We start from the raw sequence: 23,599 nt of genomic DNA, 5'->3' as shown, positions 1-23,599 counted from the left end.
CATGGATCATTACCCGGTGTGAGCTGGCAGGGCCGGGTCGTCTCCAGTCCGTTAACAGAGCACAGCGCCCCCGTCTGGGGGATATCAGCTTCACAACGCCATCACAGTTCTCAAACAGTGTTCTTCCTGCAGACCAGCACCATGATTCACTTAATTTTTTAAATAATGTTCTTATTTAACCAGGAAGGGCTCATTGAGATTTAAAATGCTCTTTTTCAAGGGTGTCCTGGCCAAGATAGGCAGCACAAAGTCATTACAAAAATTACAAACATGAAAAACTACAAGTAATCTAGTAAAACCATAGAATTCATAAGAGTATAACAAAATCCTTCATCAGTGATTTAAAAACACCAATTGGGACAAGTTCTTCCAGTTTAAAAGTATTTTGTAAGGTGTTCCAAGACGATGGTCAGAGGACATAAAAGCCCTTTTACCAAATTGAGTTTGGACATTTGGAACAGTTAGCAGGATAAAGTCCAGCGAACGAAGAGAGTGCCCACCACATTTCTGAACAATAAAAATGCCCAAATACAAAGGTAGTAAACCCAAAATGGCTTTGTAAATAAAAGTATACCAGTGTCTGAGCCTACAAGTGACTAGAGAAGGCCAGCCAACCCTGGTATACAAAGTGCAGTGGTGCGTAAGGGTTTTGCAGTTTAAAATAAATCTCAAAGTTCCATGGTAAAGAGTGTCAATTAATCTCAAACACTGAGCGGAAGCATTCATATATAAAATATCCCCATAGTCTAGTAAAGGCATAAATGTAGCTGATACTAGCCTCCTTCTGGCTTCAAATGAAAAACAGGCCTTATTCATCAAATAAAAATCGCAATTTCAGCTTCAATTTTTTTGTAAGTTGTTGAACACGCAATTTAAAAGAGAGGCCATCATCAATTAAAATCCCAAGATATTTATATGAGGTTACAGTCTCAATCTCCTTGCCCTGACAGGTAGTAATAGGTGAAAGGTTCAGAGGTCTATTTCTTGCATTAGAAAACACCATTAGTTTAGTTTAGTTTAGTCAGTATTGAAGATAAGCTTCAATTGACACAAGGTATGTTGAACAGTATAAAAAGCAGTTCGCAAGTTCTGGGAAGCTTTTGTAAGAGACGAGGCACAACAGTAAATAACAGTATCATCAGCATAAAAATGAAATAGCTTCATGGTGGGAGACAGGGTTAGGGGTCAGAGTTCAAAGACAGTGTTCCTCCTGCAGAACCGCACCATGGAGAACGGGAGGGAAGCGAGCAGATGTTGAAACAGAAACGGTGAGTTTAAGGGGGTCAGTTTGAAGAAAGGTGAGGCTCAGAACGACTTATCTTGATCACATAATGAGTAGTCCAAGTCAAAAGGGAGGTGCCTAAAAAAAGTGCCTAAAAAAAGTCTCCAGAATAACATACAAAATTCACATGAAGCCCACAGCAGATATCCCTTCCTCCTCCTGACTCACCGATATCTTGATTGGACGGCGCCTCGTGTCGACCCACCAGCGTCCCGCCTTCCTGCAATCAGATCCCAAGGCCAATGTTATTAAGTCTGCCAGGTAGTAAGTGATCTCCTTATGGGAGAATCCAATCTAAGGGATGCATGCCAAATGGAAACCTACTCCCTACATAGTGCACTACTTTAGACCAGAGCCCTATATAGTGCACTACTTTAGACCAGAGCCCTATATTGTGCACTACTTTAGACCAGAGCCCTATATTGTGCACTAGTACCGACCAGTAATATGGATTTTTCAGATTTAGCAGTAGTTTTAGAACAAGGTGCAATATTGGCTCGTACCAAAAAAAACACATTGAGAATGTACAGTGCATTCGGAAAGTATTGAGACCCCTTCACCTTTTCAACATGTTACATTACAGCCTAATTCTAAAATATATATATTTTTTTACGTTTATTTAAAGTCAATGTATACACAATACCCCATAATGACAAAGCAAAAACAGATTGACATTTTTGCAAATGTATTTTATATATATATATATATATACATACACACAGTGCCTTGCGAAAGTATTCGGCCCCCTTGAACTTTGCGACCTTTTGCCACATTTCAGGCTTCAAACATAAAGATATAAAACTGTATTTTTTTGTGAAGAATCAACAACAAGTGGGACACAATCATGAAGTGGAACGACATTTATTGGATATTTCAAACTTTAACAAATCAAAAACTGAAAAATTGGGCATGCAAAATTATGCAGCACCCTTAAGTTAATACTTTGTAGCGCCACCTTTTGCTGCAATTACAGCTGTAAGTCGCTTGGGGTATGTCTCTATCAGTTTTGCACATCGAGAGACTGACATTTTTTCCCATTCCTCCTTGCAAAACAGCTCGAGCTCAGTGAGGTTGGATGGAGAGCATTTGTGAACAGCAGTTTTCAGTTCTTTCCACAGATTCTCTATTGGATTCAGGTCTGGACTTGGCCATTCTAACACCTGGATATGTTTATTTTTGAACCATTCCATTGTAGATTTTGCTTTATGTTTTGGATCATTGTCTTGTTGGAAGACAAATCTCCGTCCCAGTCTCAGGTCTTTTGCAGACTCCATCAGGTTTTCTTCCAGAATGGTCCTGTATTTGGCTCCATCCATCTTCCCATCAATTTTAACCATCTTCCCTGTCCCTGCTGAATAAAAGCAGGCCCAAACCATGATGCTGCCACCACCACCATGTTTGACAGTGGGGATGGTGTGTTCAGCTGTGTTGCTTTTACGCCAAACATAACGTATTGCATTGTTGCCAAAAAGTTCAATTTTGGTTTCATCTGACCAGAGCACCTTCTTCCACTTGTTTGGTGTGTCTCCCAGGTGGCTTGTGGCAAACTTTAAACTACACTTTTTATGGATATCTTTAAGAAATGGCTTTCTTGCCACTCTTCCATAAAGGCCAGATTTGTGCAATATACGACTGATTGTTGTCCTATGGACAGAGTCTCCCACCTCAGCTGTAGATCTCTGCAGTTCATCCAGAGTGATCATGGGCCTCTTGGCTGCATCTCTGATCAGTCTTCTCCTTGTATGAGCTGAAAGTTTAGAGGGACGGCCAGGTCTTGGTAGATTTGCAGTGGTCTGATACTCCTTCCATTTCAATATTAATCGCTTGCACAGTGCTCCTTGGGATGTTTAAAGCTTGGGAAATATTTTTGTATCCAAATCCGGCTTTAAACTTCTTCACAACAGTATCTCGGACCTGCCTGGTGTGTTCCTTGTTCTTCATGATGCTCTCTGCGCTTTTAACGGACCTCTGAGACTATCACAGTGCAGGTGCATTTATACGGAGACTTGATTACACACAGGTGGATTGTATTTATCATCATTAGTCATTTAGGTCAACATTGGATCATTCAGAGATCCTCACTGAACTTCTGGAGAGAGTTTGCTGCACTGAAAGTAAAGGGGCTGAATAATTTTGCACGCCCAATTTTTCCGTTTTTGATTTGTTAAAAAAGTTTGAAATATCCAATAAATGTCGTTCCACTTCATGATTGTGTCCCACTTGTTGTTGATTCTTCAAAAAATACAGTTTTATATCTTTATGTTTGAAGCCTGAAATGTTGCAAAAGGTCGCAAAGTTCAAGGGGGCCAAATACTTTCGCAAGGCACTGTGTGTGTGTGTGTGTGTGTGTGTGTGTGTGTGTGTGTGTGTATATAAGAAATACTGAAAATAGCTGTGCAGCAACACTTCCCATCCAACCTGACAGAGCTTGAGAGGATCTGCAAAGAGGAATGGGAGAAACTCCCCAAATACAGGTGTGCCAAGCTTGTAGAGTCATACCCAAGGCTGTAATCGCTGCCAAAGGTGCTTCAACAAATACTGAGTAAAGGGTCTGAAAAGTTTGGTAAAATATTTGTTTTATGAATTAAAATAAAATTAAAATGATAAATGAATGTTGAAAAAACGTTTTTTGCTTCGCCATTATTGTACACAGTATTGTGTGTAGATTGATCCTCATCAATTTAATCCATTTTAGAAAAAAACTGTAATATGACAGAATGTGGAAAAAGCGAAGGGGTCTGAATACGTTACGAATGCACCGTGTGTGTATTATTAACGTCCCTTATTAACTTCCTTTTTCAGGACCATGTCTTTCAAAGATAATTAGTAAAAAAAGAATAATAATAATAACTTCACAGATCTTCATTGTAAAAGGTTTAAACACCATTTCCCATGCTTGTTCAATGAATCATAAACAATTAGTGAACATGCACCTGTGGAATGGTCATTAAGACACCAACAGCTTACAATTAAGGTCACAGTTATGAAAACATAGGACACTAAAGAGGCCTTTCTACTGACTCTGAAAAACACCAAAATAAAAAAGATGCCCATGGTCCATGCTCATCTGCGTAAACATGCCTGAGGCATGCTGCAAGGAGGCATGAGGACTGCAGATGTGGCCAGGGAAATAAATTGCAATGTCCTGTCATGACTGTCCTGATCAGGTCAGGTTACAGGACTTTGGAACAATGGTTTCTGTCAGCCACAGTGGTAGTCATGACGATAGAAGGAATATGAAAATGTATGTCATTTTTGTTTTGTTATTCAAGGTTAACAGAGGACGTTATTACAAAAATATTGTAACGTGAAGAGTTTTCCTAGTATATAGTTCATACATTGTATGGAAAATATCCATATCCAAGAATGTTTTGGGAAAGATGAAATGAATTTAATTTAGTTGGTTTTGAGTCAAATCTAGACCTTGCCCTCATAGAATTGCCCTTAAGGCGGTTACGCCCACTTCTGACCCGAGGGTATAAAACCTGTGAGTGAAGAATTAACAGATCAGACTAAGTGACCCAAGCTGCAGCCGGGGTCTGAAAAAAATAAAAATAAAAAAAAGTAAACGAACCCAAAACGCAACTCAAGTTTGTCTTCAAAGACATTTTTCTACCCAAGCTACGGATGAGTAGTTGTGTCTAAGCGGGTGAATTCAAGTCGAACCACCTATCCTCCATCTCCCATCGAATCGTGGTATCTACACTGTTTCATTCCAATGCTGTGAGCTACTACAGAGCGGTCTGTCCTCAGGAGAGCCCTTCAAGAGCAAGGGAACATACCCCTAAGCCAAAAGGACACTGACATCGTGAGGACAACCAGAGAATTGCGGCGGAGAAGTGCGTCATTGAGCAGCCTGACCCATCCACGCGGAAAATCCACAGAGACCTTCCCCACGTAATTATATCATTATATTCTGACCCATAAGAGTGGCAGTTTGGGGCAAGGCTAGGGTTAGCATAAGCATAGCTGACAAATTCACCCAAATTTATATTTCTCATGTACTTCCTCTTTTTCTCTCTTTTAAATCCCCATATTGGGCAACACATAGCCATAGTGTGTTGGCCCATTGTACTAAGTTCTAATCAATTGCCCAGACTGGACACGGGCTATACGACGTTCAGAACGAGATTGTAGAGGTTATTAGCGGCTGTAGTAAAATCGATATTCTGATATTCTTTGAGTTAATTTGGGAAATAGAAACTCAATAAAACTAATTTTCCCATGGTGCCCCAGGTTAATGAGTTAATAATTGCTCGATTCAGTTCATCACGCAATTAGAAACCTTTAAATCATTCGATGAGCAACAGTCGTCAGATTAACTAGTACGTCACGACAGTCCGTAGTGTGAGACGCCTAAAACAGAGCAACAGGGAGACAGGACGGACAGCTGATCGTCCTCGCAGTGACAAACCAAGTGTAACAAACACCTGCACAGGATCAGTACACCTGCGGGACAGGTACAGGATGGCAACAACAACTGCCCGAGTTACACCAGGAACGCACAATCTCTCCATCAGTGCTCAGACTGTCCGCAATAGGCTGAGAAGAGGCTGGACTGAGGGCTTCTCACCAGACATTACCGGCAAAAATGTCACCTATGGGCACAAACCCACTGTCGCTGGACTAGACATGACTGGCAAAAAGTGCTCTTCACTGATAAGTCATGGTTTTGTCTCACCAGGGGTGATGGTTGGATTTACGTTTATCGTCGAAGGAATGAGTGTTACACCGAGGCCTGTACTCTGGAGCGGGTTCGATTTGGAGGTGGAAGGTCCGTCATGGTCTGGGGCGGTGTGTCACAGCATCATCGGCCTGAGCTTGTCGTCATTGCTGGCAATCAACGCTGTGCGTTCCAGGGAAGACATCCTCCTCCCTCACGTGGTACCCTTCCTGCAGGCCCATCCTGATATGACCCTCCAGCATGACAATGCCACCAACCATACTGCTCGTTCTGTGTGTGATTTCCTTCAAGACAGGAATGTCAGTGTTCTGCCATGGCCAGCGAAGAGCCCAGATCTCAATCCCATTGAGCACGTCTGGGACCTGTCGGATCGGAGGGTGAGGGGTAGGGTTATTCCCCCCAGAAATGTCCGGGAACTTGCAGGTGCCTTGATGGAAGAGTGGGGTAACATCTCACAGCAAGAACTGGCAAATCTGGTACAACCCATGAGGAGGAGATGCACTGCAGTACTTAATGCAGCTGGTGGCCACATCAGATACTGACTATTACTTTTGAAACCCCCCCCCCCCCCCCCCTTTGTTCAGGGACACATTATTCCATTTCTGTTAGTCACGTCTGCGGAACTTGTACAGTTTATGTCTCAGTTGTTGAATCTTACGTTCATACAAATATTTACACATGTTAATTTCGCTGAAAATAAACACAGTTGACAGTGAGAGGAGGTTTCTTTTTTGCTGAATATATATACAGTGGGGAGAACAGGTATTTGATAACCTGCAAAATTGGCAGTGTTTCCTACTTACAAAGCATGAATGATTTTAATCCATGACGGCGTAGTGTGTTACAGATGGTTTTCTTTGAGACTGTGGTCCCAGCTCTCTTCAGGTCATTGACCAGGTTCTGCCGTGTAGTTCTGGGCTGATCCCTCACCTTCCTCATGATCATTGATGCCCCACGAGGTGAGATCTTGCATGGAGCCCCAGACCGAGGGTGATTGACCTACATCTTGAACTTCTTCCATTTTCTAATAATTGCGCCAACAGTTGTTGCCTTCTCACCAAGCTGCTTGCATATTGTCCTGTAGCCCATCCCAGCCTTGTGCAGGTCTACAATTTTATCCCTGATGTCCTTACACAGCTCTCTGGTCTTGGCGATTGTGGAGAGGTTGGAGTCTGTTTGATTGAGTGTGTGGACAGGTGTCTTTTATACAGGTAACAAGTTCAAACAGGTGCAGTTAATACAGGTAATGAGTGGAGAACAGGAGGGCTTCTTAAAAGGTCTGTGAGAGCCGGAATTCTTACTGGTTGGTAGGTGATCAAATACTTATGTCATGCAATAATATGCAAATTAATTACTTAAAAATCATACAATGAGATTTTATGGATTTTTGTTTTAGATTCCATCTCACAGTTGAAGTATACCTATGATAAAAAAATTAGACCTCTACATGCTTTGTAAGTAGGAAAACCCACAAAATAAGCAGTGTATCAAAAACTTTCACCCCACTGTGTGTATGTATATCACAGAGTATATCAAAACATTAGGAACACCTTCCATTAGGAACTGACCCTGTATATGGTATGCTTACTAAATCGTCTTCTAGTGCGGTTCTGTTCTACCTTGTTATCATTATTATGTCTTGCCCATTCACCCTCTGAATGGCACACATTCCACGCGTCAACTGTCTCATGGCCTTAAAAATGTAAATATTTAAAATCCTTCTTTAACCAGTCTCCTCCCCTTCATCTACACTAATTGTAGTGGATTTAACAGGTGACCTCAATAAGGGATCAAATCTTTCACCTGGATTCCCCTGGAAAGAGTTCCTAATGTTTCGTACACTCTCTGTGTGTGTGTGTGTGTGTGTCTCTTACCTACTTTTAAATGATAGAGAATAACGCCAGCGCTGAGAAGATCATCGTCGATGCTGATTAGATGAGGTGGTTCTGAGTCCAACGCTACACGGATACCCTCTTTCCTCAGAGCTACAGTCTCTTCCTACAGAACAGACACAGAACAGGGTTAGTACTACTATGACAACAACAGGTGTGAGTCCAACGCTACACGGATACCCTCTTTCCTCAGAGCTACAGTCTCTTCCTACAGAACAGACACAGAACAGGGTTAGTACTACTATGACAACAACAGGTGTGAGTCCAACACTACACGGATACCCTCTTTCCTCAGAGCTACAGTCTCTTCCTACAGAACAGACACAGAACAGGGTTAGTACTACTATGACAACAACAGGTGTGAGTCCAACGCTACACGGATACCCTCTTTCCTCAGAGCTACAGTCTCTTCCTACAGAACAGACACAGAACAGGGTTAGTACTACTATGACAACAACAGGTGTGAGTCCAACGCTACACGGATACCCTCTTTCCTCAGAGCTACAGTCTCTTCCTACAGAACAGACACAGAACAGGGTTAGTACTACTATGACAACAACAGGTGTGAGTCCAACGCTACACGGATACCCTCTTTCCTCAGAGCTACAGTCTCTTCCTACAGAACAGACACAGAACAGGGTTAGTACTACTATGACAACAACAGGTGTGAGTCCAACGCTACACGGATACCCTCTTTCCTCAGAGCTACAGTCTCTTCCTACAGAACAGACACAGAACAGGGTTAGTACTACTATGACAACAACAGGTGTGAGTCCAACGCTACACGGATACCCTCTCTCCTCAGAGCTACAGTCTCTTCCTACAGAACAGACACAGAACAGGGTTAGTACTACTATGACAACAACAGGTGTGAGTCCAACGCTACACGGATACCCTCTTTCCTCAGAGCTACAGTCTCTTCCTACAGAACAGACACAGAACAGGGTTAGTACTACTATGACAACAACAGGTGTGAGTCCAACGCTACACGGATACCCTCTTTCCTCAGAGCTACAGTCTCTTCCTACAGAACAGACACAGAACAGGGTTAGTACTACTATGACGATGACAACAGGTGTGAGTCCAACGCTACACGGATACCCTCTTTCCTCAGAGCTACAGTCTCTTCCTACAGAACAGACACAGAACAGGGTTAGTACTACTATGACAACAACAGGTGTGAGTCCAACGCTACACGGATACCCTCTCTCCTCAGAGCTACAGTCTCTTCCTACAGAACAGACACAGAACAGGGTTAGTACTACTATGACAACAACAGGTGTGAGTCCAACACTACACGGATACCCTCTTTCCTCAGAGCTACAGTCTCTTCCTACAGAACAGACACAGAACAGGGTTAGTACTACTATGACAACAACAGGTGTGAGTCCAACGCTACACGGATACCCTCTTTCCTCAGAGCTACAGTCTCTTCCTACAGAACAGACACAGAACAGGGTTAGTACTACTATGACAACAACAGGTGTGAGTCCAACGCTACACGGATACCCTCTTTCCTCAGAGCTACAGTCTCTTCCTACAGAACAGACACAGAACAGGGTTAGTACTACTATGACAACAACAGGTGTGAGTCCAACACTACACGGATACCCTCTCTCCTCAGAGCTACAGTCTCTTCCTACAGAACAGACACAGAACAGGGTTAGTACTACTATGACAACAACAGGTGTGAGTCCAACGCTACACGGATACCCTCTTTCCTCAGAGCTACAGTCTCTTCCTACAGAACCGGCAGAGAGTAACAGAGGAGTATAACAGAAACAGGAAAGTAACAGTCAGACAGGGAGTAACAGAGACAGAGAGACAAGGTGACAGTAATAGACAGACAGGGTAACAGAGACAGAGAGAGAGACAGGGTGACAGTAACAGACAGAGACAGAGACAGAGAGAGACAGGGAGACCGTAACAGACAGACAAAGAAAGTTCTTTACCCTCAGAGCTACACTCATCTCCTCCAACCATACACAACAGGGGACAAACAGAGCTGAAACAGAATAGTGAAGTACTACAGAACAATATCTTCATATAGTGCATCTCCTAGGCTAGCAAAGTCTGGACCACAATAACAACCAAAAAGGAACCGCTGACAGTCAGACGTTTAATAGCAAAACAGTAGAAAATTGAATTTATGAGTTCTGGTTCTTCCTCACCCCAGGGCTAGGCAGAATAACTATGTCCGTATCCCAAATGGCTCCCTGTTCAGTGCAATACTTTGGACCAGAGTCCTATGGGTCCTTGTCAAAAGTAGTGCTTTATGAAGGGAACAAGGTTCCATTTGGGACACTCCCAACCCTTGCGTCGCCGTGGTAGCGGGAGAATGGCTAACGGCTAGAGAGAGACTATAAATGATTGAGATTCCCATGGCGACGTGTTTAACTGTAGACAATGTTTCAGCAGGCGGATCCCTCCACCAACATAACGCCATACACAAAAGGAACTACACGCCATTGGGGTAAGATGGAAACTCTTCTGCCTACGGTAGGAAAACTCCATCAGACTGGGGGAATCGAGTCAACTTTACACAGACCAGAGAAAAAAAAGGAACAGAGAAACAGTGGGTTAACTGCCTTGTTCAGGGACATAACAACTGAATTTTACCTGGTCAGCTCAGGGATTCGATCCAGTAACCTTTATGGCACAACGCTCTAACCACTAAATGGCCCAGGGAAATCGACAGATCAAAATCAGAGATAAAAAAACAATATAACATGAGAAATGGGTGAACCTGTCCTTTAAAACAATATATCGCCACAGAATACTGTAGGTCAGTGGTTCTCAACCTGGAGAACGACAAACCCTGGAGGTACCTGGCTTATCCACAGGGGCTACATGAGAAGACTCATAAGGACATGGTCTAGTGATCATATTTACACGATGGGGATACTTCCAGTAACTCGTTGAGAACCACTAACTGTAAGTGAATGTGTCATTTTGTTCCTCCACCTCCACACAGCAACACAAAGCCACGCTGTCCACCTCCACACATCAACACAAAGCGATGTTTCCCTGCTCAACCCTCTTCCACATTAATATAAAAAGTGATGTTGCTCTCCTCAACCCTCTCCTCTTCATCTTCATACAACAAGCATTTTTACAGTATTCGGGGGGGAGGGGGGGCATGTGACAAATAACATTTGAAGTGATATGTTTCCTCTGCCGATCAGTGGCAAACTATCTCGCAATGCGATTCCTTTCACGAGGAAAGGTTGAAGGATCGGGTGAATATGAATCATTATGGAAACACAATTTCATGGTAGTATTCTGGATAGTTCCTCCTCTTAAAAATACATCAAGTGTATTTATTTACACACCGAAACATCCATGTCAAACAGTGACTAATGGAATGGTTTTTAACATCCATGTTTCACATACGAGTCTGATTAATGCTGCCCTATAGTGTGTGTGTGTGTGTGTGTGTGTGTGTGTGGCTGCTATAGTGCTGACAGTCACGTTACATACGTTCACCTTTGGTCGGATAATCAACTCAAAAGTCAGCCTCAAAATCAATGAACGTCCAGGTCGACAAATCGGTCGACAAAGCCGCTGGTCCAGAACTCCCTGCTAAATATGTATTTAATGGCATTTCAGGTTTCTGTCCCTCAGAAGAGGACGGCGGATTTGATCTGTGGAAGACACTTTAAAAAGTAGCGAGCGACAGCATGACCATACACTGGGCCGGCCAGTTCCATACACTGGGCTGTCCTCACTGCCCAACAGTACGTGAGGAAACTGTACTGAGAGGGGGAATTATTATATATTTATTTTATATAAATAGCACAGCCACCTGTGTGTAGGAGATATGACTATGGACTTCAAAAAGGAAATGAAGTCACCAGACGGATGCAGAGCACCCACCGAGGGAAGGCCAATAGACTTTTCATTCAGTCAGTGGCTCCTGTTGAATAACAAACTCACTCGGCTTGTGTGTGGCTGGCTGTCAGGATTTGCATTTTCTATGGATTATCATAAGTACCTTCAGGAGGCGGACCAGAAAACAGAACCCCTTGGAGAGAAGTCAAAACCATGTGCATGAACTAGTTTAAACTGTTTATGTATAGCTACGGCTGTGCAGAGTGACAGGAGAGACAGACAGCAGAGGGGGAAGCGTCGCTTAATGACGAGGGAGAGGCGGAGACTGACCGACTGTGTGTGTGGGCGTTTCATCTCCCTGTCCCGTCTCAGTGAAGTGACACAGTGCATTAATCTGTCAGGCTCCCCTCTTCACCTATAATGAAGTCTGAAGGATCCCTTTAATTAACCATAGGCCCGGGCAGAATCACACACACTTCCCTGAGACAGACTGGGTAAATGAGACTCTTGCTTTCCTTGTCAGACCAATCAGAGTCCAGGGCATGCAGCATAATGCCACACACACACAGCGTGTGTATTTTGCTCTGTATCCCTTCATTGAGGCAGGTGCAGGACAGACACGTCTATTGGTCAGGCTTGGGCAGTTCATAAAATCCCCCCCTCCCCCCCAACTGCAGATGGCTTGAACTCATTTATTAGTACTTCAACTCAGAGTTCGTTGTTTCCCTACATAAAATAACTGTTCTGCAAAGTCAGCCAGCCCACCACCTGTCCATGAGCGGGCTCTGATGAGTCTATCCACCTGGGGGAGGGGGGGGCCCTCTGATGAGTCTATCCACCTGGGGGAGCAGGTGAAGTAGAGGACAGGAGGCCAGACTACAACACATCAATATAAACTCCTGGAGTAGAGGACAGGAGGCCAGACTACAACACATCAATATAAACTCCTGGAGTAGAGGACAGGAGGCCAGACTACAACACATCAATATAAACTCCTGGAGTAGAGGACAGGAGGCCATCTCAAAGTGAGGGGGGGGGGGGGGGGAAATATCTCTTCAAAGATGTTGACATTGGCCTCCCGGGTGGCGCAGCGCCAGCTGTGCCATCAGAATCCCTGGGTTCGCGCCCAGGCTCTGTCGTAACAGGCTGCGACTGTGTGCGTCCGTGGGGCCTAGCGTCGTCCGGGTTAGGGAGGGATTGGTCAGTAGGGATCTCCTTGTCTCATCGCGCACCAGCGACTCCTGTGGCGGGCCGGGCGCAGTGCGCGCCAGGTGCACGGTGTAGCCTCCGACACATCTGGCTTCCGGGTTGGATGTTGGGTTGTGTAACGGAGGACGCATGACATTCAGCCTTCGTCTCTCCCGAGCCCGTACGGGAGTTGTAGCAATGAGACAAGATAGTAGCTACTACAACAATTGGATACCACAAAATTGGGGAGAAAAAAAAAGGGGTAAAATTCAAAAAATAAAAAATAAGATGTTGACATATAGTTCACCTTTCACAGAGCTATACATTGGGATTTATAAATTGTGAGTTACAACAAAATGCTTGAAGGTTTGAGAGCAGACATTTGACACTGGACTGCTTATTGATTTATGACGAGTCATAGAAGTGAATCAAGTCGTCTTAAAAATAACTGCATCACTCAGTCCAAGAAGCCTGGTCCCAGATGTGGTTTGTAATCACTCAGTTCCTCAGTCCAAGAAACCTGGTCCTTGATCTGCCATCATGTCAACTCCTTGCTCGTTTGCATGACAAGAAGTGGCATGATGGCACAAACAGACTGGTGCCCAGGCTTTCGCAGTCCCAGTAACAAGAGATACAACGGTTTTATCTGGAGGTTCTCCAGAACATCAAAATGTCATATTGGGTAGCCTACACGCTCCCAATTAAAAAATGTCACTCACCTTCCTCCGCATATCAAACTTCAAACACCACTGTAGGAATACCAATCAGCTGTCCAGCTCACCAGCTCTTCGACCATCTGTCCACCTCACCCACACTGAAGAAAACAAATCAAAACCCTCCCAGCAACAATACAACACCGAACAGGTGTTTTTTTTTTTGGGGGGGGGGGTCCAAAGACATTGAAATAAAGCTCATAGAACAATATATTACTGGGATTTACTGTGGACTTGAAGATGAGGGCCCAAACTCATTAGCAACTTGATTGCTTATTGATTTCCATGGAGACAAAAAAAAGTGCCTGGAGTCAATAGTGAAGCAACTTGAAACGGAGTTCCAGCTCTCATATAAAAGGTTCTCTCAAATGAAGTATTAAGGTATAAGTGCTGACAGGGTGAATACTAAGGTCATGAAACCATTCATAAGGAAATAGGTGGAGATGACTGAAGACACTGTGGGGGAGGGGGCGAGGTCCCAAATTACACCCTATGGACTCTGGTCAAAAAGCACACGAGAGAAAAGAAAGTGAGACGAGGATTCATCCAACTAAAAGAAACAGTCCCTTTTCTGCACGGCCTTTCTGCACTGGGTCTAACCAAAATATAAAAACACTTAGTTTATTATTTCAACATATCTAGAGGGCAAAGTGCATTCCTCTTATGTCCACGAGAATCCCAAATGGCACCCTATTCCCTATATAGCGCACAACAATGGTGTATTCCCTAGAATACCAAACAGATCCCGGAAGGAACTGACTGAATTCACTCAATAGAAACTCAAATTTTCGTTGCAAAACGTTTTGCCATTTGGAGTAAAATGGTTTCAGTTACAAAAAAAAAATGCTTTGGACTAATGATTACACCCCAGGTTTGCATTTATCTCTTTCCATAATGAAAACAAATGGGTGGGTACATCCTGTAATCTTCGTGTGCGTGTGTGCGTGTGTGTGGAGGAAATGATACGGCAGGCAGCATCCCCGGGCCCCTGCAGGAGAGAACATTCTGGTATCTTTCCCTCTTACCTTCCTCCATCGCTCTTCACTCCCTCCTCTCTAAGAGGCTGCTCTTCAACCCATCTCAAATTAATTACCTTTCCATACGTGCCCTGGAACCAAATCTCGGTAACATCCCAAATGGCACCCTATTCCTTATTTAATACTTTTGTCCAGGACCAATAGGGCTATGGTCACAAGTCGTGCCTTATTCTCTAGTTGTGCACTAACATGAGGAATTGGGTGCCATTAGCATTGTAAATCTCCCTTCCTGGATATTAACATTCTGTTTCCACTGCTCTTTCTCTAAGGACAACGAGGCAGTGGGGCCCTTACCTTTCAGGGAGAAGAGAAGCAGCTCTGATGAACAGAAGAAAGCCCTATATTTCACACACCAAGAATAGGGAACAACTAGCATGGAAAAGAGAGCGACAGAGGCCTGCCCAGCGAGACGTTGTTAAGACTGTAGGCAATTAAGGTCACAATTATGAAAACGTAGGACACTAAAAAGGCTTTTCTACTGACTCTGAAAAACACCAAAATAAAGATGCCCAGGCTCCCTGCGTGAACATGCCATAGGCAGGCTGCGAGGCATGAGGACTGCAGATGTGGCCAGGGCAATACATTGCAATTATCTGTACTTTGAGACGCCTAAGACAGCGCTACGATAAACACAGAAGACTGCGTTTATAGTCGAAGGAGCGTTACACCAGGATCGATTTAGAGGTGGAGGGTTGGTCATGGTCTGGGGCGGTGTGTCACAGCATCATCGGCCTGGGCTTGTCATCATTGCAGGCAATATCAACGCTGTGCGTTACAGGGAAGACATCTTCCTCCCTCATGTGGTACCCTTCCTGTAGGCCCATCCTGATATGACCCTCCAGCATGACAATGCCACCAGCCATACGGCTCGTTCTGTGTGTGATTTCCTGAAAGACAGGAATGTCAGTGTTCTGCCATGGCCACCGAAGAGCCCGCATCTCAATCCCATTGAGCACGTCTGGGACCTGTTGGATCGGAGGATGAGGGCTAGGGCCATTCCCCCCAGAAACGTCTGGGAACCTGCAGGTGCCTTGGTGGAAGAGTGGGTTAACATCTCACAGCAAGAACTGGCAAATCTGGTGTAGTCCATGAGGAGGAAATGAACTGCAGTACTTAATGCAGCAGTTGGCCACATTAGATACGGATGTCGAATCCTGTTATGTTCATACAAATATTTACACATGTTAAGTTGGCTGAAAGTAAATGCAGTTGACAGTGAGGACATTTTTTTTTTGTTGCCGAGTTTAGAATCGTGACAATCGCAATATCGTATCAGTATCTAAGTATTACGATAATATCGTATGGTGAGGTACCTGGCAATTCCCTGCACTACCATTCAGGATGGACATTACTCTGGCATCACCTTACTAGAATGCCACAGGATCACATGTCAAAAAAGGTCACAGCTAAGAGTATCAGTTGTGGTTTGTCAAATAAAATCTCTCCGATCTGACTGGCTAGCTGCTGGTTCTTTTCCATCCAATCACACTAAATGATTCCAGAGATGGAATGGTAGTGCTGGATCTAAGAAGGGCTATATAAATGCATTTGATGGAGAAAGGTGAACGGCATTTGTTGATAAGGCCGTCTGAAATGTGAAACAGTGGAGGACGCTAAATGGATGTGCCTTTCTCCATTCTAAATAGACAGATGCAGTCTAGTACGCTCACACACACACACACACCTCTAATATGTCCCCTGCATTCATCAAAGTATCCCTAGCTCCATGCCTGGCTCTACCATTCATCATCTTGTACAGAATGCAAATGTAGCAGAAGACAAAAATGTCAAATCCATAAAGCCGTTCATCATACACTTAAGAGAGTTACTCCATCAGTGTGCCAGCCGTTTGCCAGAACAGTAGCCTTTTAGCCCGAGTGTCACAGGGCATCCCAAATCCCAACTGAACGAGAAACATGGCCAGGCTTCGTTGTGTTGTCTATTCCCCTCAGGTCCCCCAACTGGTCTGTAGACACACACACCATGTATTCCTCTGACTCCCTTAATAGTGTACTACATTTGACCAAGGGCCCAGTTACGATTTCAGAAGCACAGACTCACCCTTCAAAACATAGGGCTGGGAATTGCCAGGAACCTCACGATAAGATATTATCATGATACTTTAAAGTGTCGATACAAGATGTATTGAAATTCTCACGATTCAATATTCATTGCTATTCAATAGTGTGAGTTTATTGCGATAAAAAATCACACTATTGCTCACCATATGTCTGCTGAATAAGGACAAGCCATGAGATAACGAGTTTCTACAGAAATAAAAACGTCCAGAAAAACAGAATTGGCTCCCTATTTAAAAAAATATGGGAGAATAAGCTATGAAGGAAAAATACTGGAGTTGTGGGAGGTACAGCCAATTAGTGCAGAAAATATTGCGATATTTAAAGGTATAGATTGTCCCCCGCATCACGACTTCAACATTGAGATTTACTACATGGCTGTCTTAATGAACACGAGGGACAGACGGTAGCATAATAAAACACAGATCCATATGTAGCTAATCAAGACCTACAATATTCCAGAATAGGGTTCTAGCAGGTGGGTGGGTCCAGTTCAGGTGCAAACGTTTTCAAAGACTTTGAAACGTAATTAAACATTTCAAAGTGAGTCAAGTGACCACTGCGCAGCATTGTGGTAACATTAAGATTCCAAACTAACCCTGTTTGACAGTTGCCAATACCAACCAGCTAAAAATGTTGTGTCACTCATCTTGTCTTCCTCCGGCTGTCCTCCCTCTCTCTAAACTCTGGGCTGGCAGACTAAAGTGTGAAGGAGGAAATTCTCTCACTCTCTCTTCTACACACTGAGGAGCCATATGGGATGGAGAAAGAGACAGAGAGAGAGAGAGAGAGAGAGAGAGAGAGAGGAAGTGATTAGGAATGTCTGATGTTTCCCCCTGATCTCTCTCCATCTCTCCCCCAGTGTCAGATGTTGACTTCAGGACCACTCTAATGCCAGTAGGATGCCATTCTAATCTAAATAGCTGGAAAATTAAATAGTAACGCCAGGTTGACTCCTCCTTTATTATCCCTCCCTGCTTTTCTACAGTCGCTGAGGCTGAGCCCGAGGTTCAGCGGAGCAACACTGACACCCACTGGTAGGATATGGGAACTACAAGCACCTGTTACATGGGACGGAAAGAGGGAAGAGTTAGGGAAGGCAAACTACGTGCAAATGTTTGCTGAAAACACCAAATGTAATTTCCGCATGGTTCTTTTCTATCCAATCACACTAATATCAGAAGTGTTGGTTACTGTTTCGGTAACTAGAACGTAGGAAACCCTGCATCTAACTCCACATTAGACTGCTATATAACCATTTATAAGTATTGCAGTGTGTGTGTGTGTGTGTGTGTCTTCCAATACTGTAGGAAGTTACAATGCAACCAACCTCTAACTTAACACTCACCACAGCTAAACAACCTGCTTGGTCCTCGTCGTGAGTAAGTTAACAGACCCAATCGCAGCGCTGATAGGTAGATTGCAAAAGGGGACATGGACGAGCAACCATTAACTAGGCAAGTCAGTTAAGTACAAATTCTTATCGACATTGATGGCTAACCGAAGAACAGTAGGTTAACTGCCTTGTTCAGGGGCAGATCGACAGATTTCTCTCATCTTGTCAGCTCAGGGATTCGATCCAGCAACCTTCTGGCCCAAAGCTCTGAACTACTAGGCCGCCCTGGCAGCTATTGTCATACAGTCCTGAAAACTCCTCTAAACAAAGTTTACCTTTTGGCAAAATTATATATCTCAACTTTAAATTTCCAAACAATTAGGTTCTTCTTTCCAAGCAACATTATTCAATTCATAAATCACAAATCAATCCACAGCAGAACAAAAATGAAAAAAATAAATAAAATCACTGAAAAACTAGAAACTATTCCAAAGTCTGTCAGGTTTTTATCCTCCATTAAAAACTGAGTCTCAACAAAAATGTAAAAACAAAACAAGTAACAATTTAAAAGATTTTGCTGAGTTAGTCAATTGGTTACTTTCCGCACGGCCATCACTCATCCATATATTTATATGTAGATACTCTTATTCCATCCCTTTAGATGTGTGTATTGGGTAGTTGTTGGGGAATTGTTAGATATTACTGCACTGTCGGAACTAGAAGCACAAGCATTTCGCTACACTCGCATTAACATCTGCTAACCACGTGTATATGTGACCAATAAAATTTGAAATAAATTATGCCCTAATCTACAGATTTCATGTGACTGGGCAGGAGCTCACCCACTTGGGAGCCAGGCCGACCCACTGGGGAGCCAGGCCCAGCCAATCAAAGTGTGTTTTTCCCCTAACAAAAGGGTTTAGAAGCCAGATATGGAGGTCCTGGGTTGGCGTGGTTACACATGGGCTATGGTTGTGAGGCTGATTGGACATAAGTCCAAATTCTCTAAAATGTTGGTTTTGGTGGAGAATTTAACATCCAATTCTCTGGCAACAGCTCTCATGTCCAGATCTGCAGTCAAGCTTGTCAATTACAAGCTCCCTGAAAACTTGACACATCTGTGGCATTGTGTTGTATTACAAAACTGCACATTTTAGAGAGGTAAAAAAAATAATTTAAAAAAATTGTCCCCAGGACAAGGCGCACCTGTGTAATGATCATTCTGTTTAATCAGATTCTTGATATGCCACACCTGTCAGGTGGATGGATTATATTGACAAAAGAGAAATGTTAACTAACAGAGAAGTACACTCCTTAAGCCATTTTGAGAAATAAGCTATTTTGTGCGTATGGAAAATCTCTGGGATTTTTTCAAATTTAATCTCATGAAACATGGGACCGTCACTTTACATGTTGCATTTCTATTTTTGTTCAGTGTACATGAACCAGACGGCACTATAAAGCACACTGACCCTCTGTTACAACGTCTCAAATGACACCCTATTCCCTGTGGTCCCTGGTCAAAAGTAGTGCCCTATAAAATGACACCCTATTCCCTATGGGCCCTGGTCAAAAGTAGTGCCCTATAAAGGGAATAAAAGGGACACTTATTACAGAGCTACTGAGTCGACAGAACCAAAAGCAAATTGGTTCCCGGATATTTTTTTTGTCATCTTATTTTCGGCTGCCACATAAACAAGAGTTTACGCTAGTAGCAACAGAATGGTGTGAGCAGCAGTAAAGACCAGCCCCTTTGGGCCCCGGTAGTGGACTATAAAAAGGGAATGAAGTAGTGCACTATAAAGGGAATAGGGTTTATCTGGGAAGATAAACACTACTAATACATGTCAACCTCCTGAGGCTTTCTGATGGATCTGTTGAACCGGATAGAGGGACAGATGGAGCCCAAAGCTCAGACCTCAGACTTGACACTGAAACAGCCATCTGTTGGGTCGATCTACTGGGAGAGGTGTGTGTGTGTGTGTGTCTGAGAAAGTGAGAGAGAAACCCTGCCTGAACTTTCTCATCTATGACTTCATACACTTCAAAGTTACTGACATTCCAGTTACCCAGGACCCAAACACACCCCCAGTTACTAGAAACCAACTGTCTAGCGGAGAGCCTTTGTTACTGATTAGCGATGGGGATGAGTGAGTTATAGCCAGTGTTGTACGTAGGTTTTATATCCATACCAGTAAGAGAGAAATATGACTGAGATAATACCCCCACTTGTTGGTTCACTCCTTGGTCAACTCCAACACCTGGAGAGGACAAGGGGGGGGGGGGGGGTAGCTCGAACACCTGTTGGATAGGACAAGGGGGGGGGGGGGTCAGCTCTGACACCTGTTGGAGAGGACAAGGGGGGGGGGGGGGGGGTCAGCTCTGACACCTGTTGCAGAGGACAAAGCAATGATTTAGCCAGCTAACTTTGATAAATTAGCAATAACTGTTGATGTTCTGGTTTATTAAGAAAGATAACAGAAAAAGTATCTAGGTTTGTTACAATTACACCAGGTCAGTCCAACCCTCTTCCTGGAGATCTACTGTAGGTTCAGTCCAACCCGAATTTAGCCGTTCTGATTCAGCTAGATAAGGTCTTGTTGAGCAGCTAATTAGTAGAATCAGGTGTGTTAAATTAGGGTTGAACTGAAAACCCTCAGGACGGTACATCTCCAGGAAGAGGGTTGGACTGAACCCACAGGACCGTAGTTCTCCAGGAAGAGGGTTGGGCTGAAAACCCACAGGACCAAAGCTCTCCAGAAAGAGGGTTGGGCTGAACGCATAGGACCGTAGCTCTCCAGAAAGAGGATTGGACTGAAAACCCACAGGACCGTAGCTCTCCAGAAAGAGGGTTGGGCTGAAAACCCACAGGACCGTAGCTCTCCAGAAAGAGGGTTGGACTGAAAACCCACAGGACCGTAGCTCTCCAGAAAGAGGGTTGGACTGAAAACCCACAGGACCGTAGCTCTCCAGAAAGAGGGTTGGACTGAAAACCCACAGGACCGTAGCTCTCCAGAAAGAGGGTTGGGCTGAAAACCCACAGGACCGTAGATCTCCAGAAAGAGGGTTGAGCAACCCTGAATTAGACCATTCCCAATATTATATATTTTTTGTTTAGGCGAGTTAGCTGGCTAACTTCTTGACGTTGCATTGTAGCACAGTCCTCTGATCTGACCAGTCCCAAAACATTCACCAACACAACCGTTACTAAGAGCAAAGAAACACATGCAGGTAACTGACAAAATACAGGAAACTCCTGAGTAAATGAGGGATGAAAAGTATTGAAATCAGGTGCTTCAACACAGGTATGGTCCCAGAGTTAATTAATCAATCAATTGACATCCCATCATGCTTAGGGTCATGTATAAAAATTCTGGGCAGACCGTTGTTTTGGCTACCGTAGCTTTGGCCCCCCCCCCCCTCATAGGATGACAACATGTCTTGATCTAAATGCAGCTGTATTGATCCTCTGGAAAGAATAAACTTGGGTTGAGCTTTCATAATGTCCGTGGAGTTAACTCTGAGAAATTAGAACCCAACACCATGGTTGTCTCAGACACCAGATCTCAACCCCAAACGGGAGATTCTGGAGACAGCGTTTTACACCACTGTCCACAAAACACCAAAATGATGGAACGTATTATTTATTTGACCTTTATTTATCCAGGTAGGCCAGTTGAGAACACCTTTATTTATCCAGGTAGGCCAGTTGAGAACACCTTTATTTATCCAGGTAGGCCAGTTGAGAACACCTTTATTTATCCAGGTAGGCTAGTTGAGAACACCTTTATTTATCCAGGTAGGCTAGTTGAGAACACCTTTATTTATCCAGGTAGGCCAGTTGAGAACACCTTTATTTATCAAGGTAGGCTAGTTGAGAACACCTTTATTTATCCAGGTAGGCCAGTTGAGAACACCTTTATTTAACCAGGTAGGCCAGTTGAGAACAAGTTCTCATTTACATCTGCTACCTGGCCAAGACGAAGCGAAGCAGTTCTCATGGAAGACCAGTGTCACATCCCTCCAATAGAGAGTTCCAGACACTTGTAGAATCTATGCCAAGGTGCATTGCTGTTCTGGCTGGCGGTGACCCAACACCCTATAAAGACACTTTATGTTGGGGTTTCCTTTGTGGCAGATATCTGTATATTCCACGAACCAGACACGTTTACCAAAAGCCACTTACAATAGTATGACAGTGAACGCATGCATCTTTAGTGTGTGGAGTCACACTCTGGGCAACCTACACAGGTTAAGCCATAAACCTACAAGAGTCCTAAAGAGTGCACTCACTTGGGCCTCACTCTTGTGGAGTTTCTCCTCCACCTTCAGAGTGTTGGAGAGAGCCCGAGGGGGAAAAAAAAGGGGGGAGCCCCAGGGAGGGGAAAAAAAGGGGGGAGCCCCAGGGAGGGGAAAAAAAGGGGGGAGCCCCAGGGAGGGGGGAAAAAAGGGGGGAGCCCCAGGGAGGGGGGAAAAAAGGGGGGAGCCCCAGGGAGGGGGGAAAAAAGGGGGGAGCCCCAGGGAGGGGGGAAAAAAGGGGGGAGCCCCAGGGAGGGGGAAAAAAGGGGGGAGCCCCAGGGAGGGGGAAAAAAGGGGGGGAGCCCCAGGGAGGGGGAAAAAAGGGGGGGGAAAAAGGGGGGAGCCCCAGGGAGGGGGAAAAAAGGGGGGAGCCCCAGGGAGGGGGAAAAAAGGGGGGAGCCCCAGGGAGGGGGAAAAAAAGGGGGAGCCCCAGGGAGGGGGAAAAAAAGGTCATATTACACACTTGTAGGTGTTAAAGAAAAAAGGCAAATGTTTGACATTTTTTGTTGTTTATCCCAACACCCTCTCGGTGAGGCTGTTCCCCCGCCTGCCATCATCAACGGCAACCCTGGAGCAATTAAGTGCCTTTCTCAAGAGCACAGAGATTATTTCACTTTGTCAGCTCTGGGAATCAAACTAACAACCTTTCGGATGTTAGAACACTGACCTGGTTGTTATTCTCCATCAGTCCTCTCAGTCTACCGATCTCCTCCTGCAGTTCTCTGATGACTTTAACGCCGCTGTCCTCGTCAACAAGCCCACAGTCAACGATGTTCTTAGCTCGGTTAGCGTAGCGCAATGTGCTCAGTGTCTCACCGTAGTGCACGTCAGCAGGAGAAATGGCTGGACAGAGAGAGATGGACACAAACAGGAGGTGGATCTCTCACTAAAAGATCGACCAATCAAATCAGCAGTTGAGCTAAACAGCAATACCAAAGGGAATAAACAACACGAATGCACCAACTGTAAATCACTTTGAATAAGTGTCTGATAAATGACTCAAATATTAAATTAATACTATGAACATTCACCACCAAAATAGGTTACACTACTTGTCCTTTTTCTGTTAACAACCCCGACTGAATACCACTGACTAAGATCAACCGTACTTGCTATCATGATTGTCTTGGCGTTTCCCCCCAGGCTATTTTTCAGGAGCCAGGTCAGAAGAGAGTCTCTGTAGGGGATAAACAGCTGCTGCTTCTTCATCTTCCCTGTGTGGGAGCTCCCTCCTCCAGTCACACATGTATCAGCTAGGA

At 44.2% G+C, this 23,599-nt stretch overlaps 1 protein-coding gene across 1 annotated transcript in view; it reads right to left on the bottom strand.

Moving 5' to 3' along the window:
* LOC110499549 (uncharacterized) overlaps window positions 1-23,599 on the bottom strand; it is a 60,142-nt gene that overhangs the window by 24,273 nt on the left and 12,270 nt on the right. The window contains exons 10-13 of the mRNA XM_090213134.1: window positions 23,450-23,593; window positions 23,008-23,183; window positions 7,845-7,964; window positions 1,451-1,502 (exon numbers count right to left, since the gene is read on the bottom strand). Of these exons, the coding sequence (XP_090069260.1) occupies window positions 1,451-1,502; window positions 7,845-7,964; window positions 23,008-23,183; window positions 23,450-23,593 (492 nt within the window). The remainder of the gene's footprint in view (window positions 1-1,450; window positions 1,503-7,844; window positions 7,965-23,007; window positions 23,184-23,449; window positions 23,594-23,599) is intronic.

This window comes from Oncorhynchus mykiss, chromosome 20, assembly GCF_057628025.1.
Source record: "Oncorhynchus mykiss isolate SJ-2025 chromosome 20, ASM5762802v1, whole genome shotgun sequence".
Lineage (NCBI taxonomy): Eukaryota > Metazoa > Chordata > Actinopteri > Salmoniformes > Salmonidae > Oncorhynchus > Oncorhynchus mykiss.
This window is presented reverse-complemented; position numbering and strand designations above follow the sequence as displayed.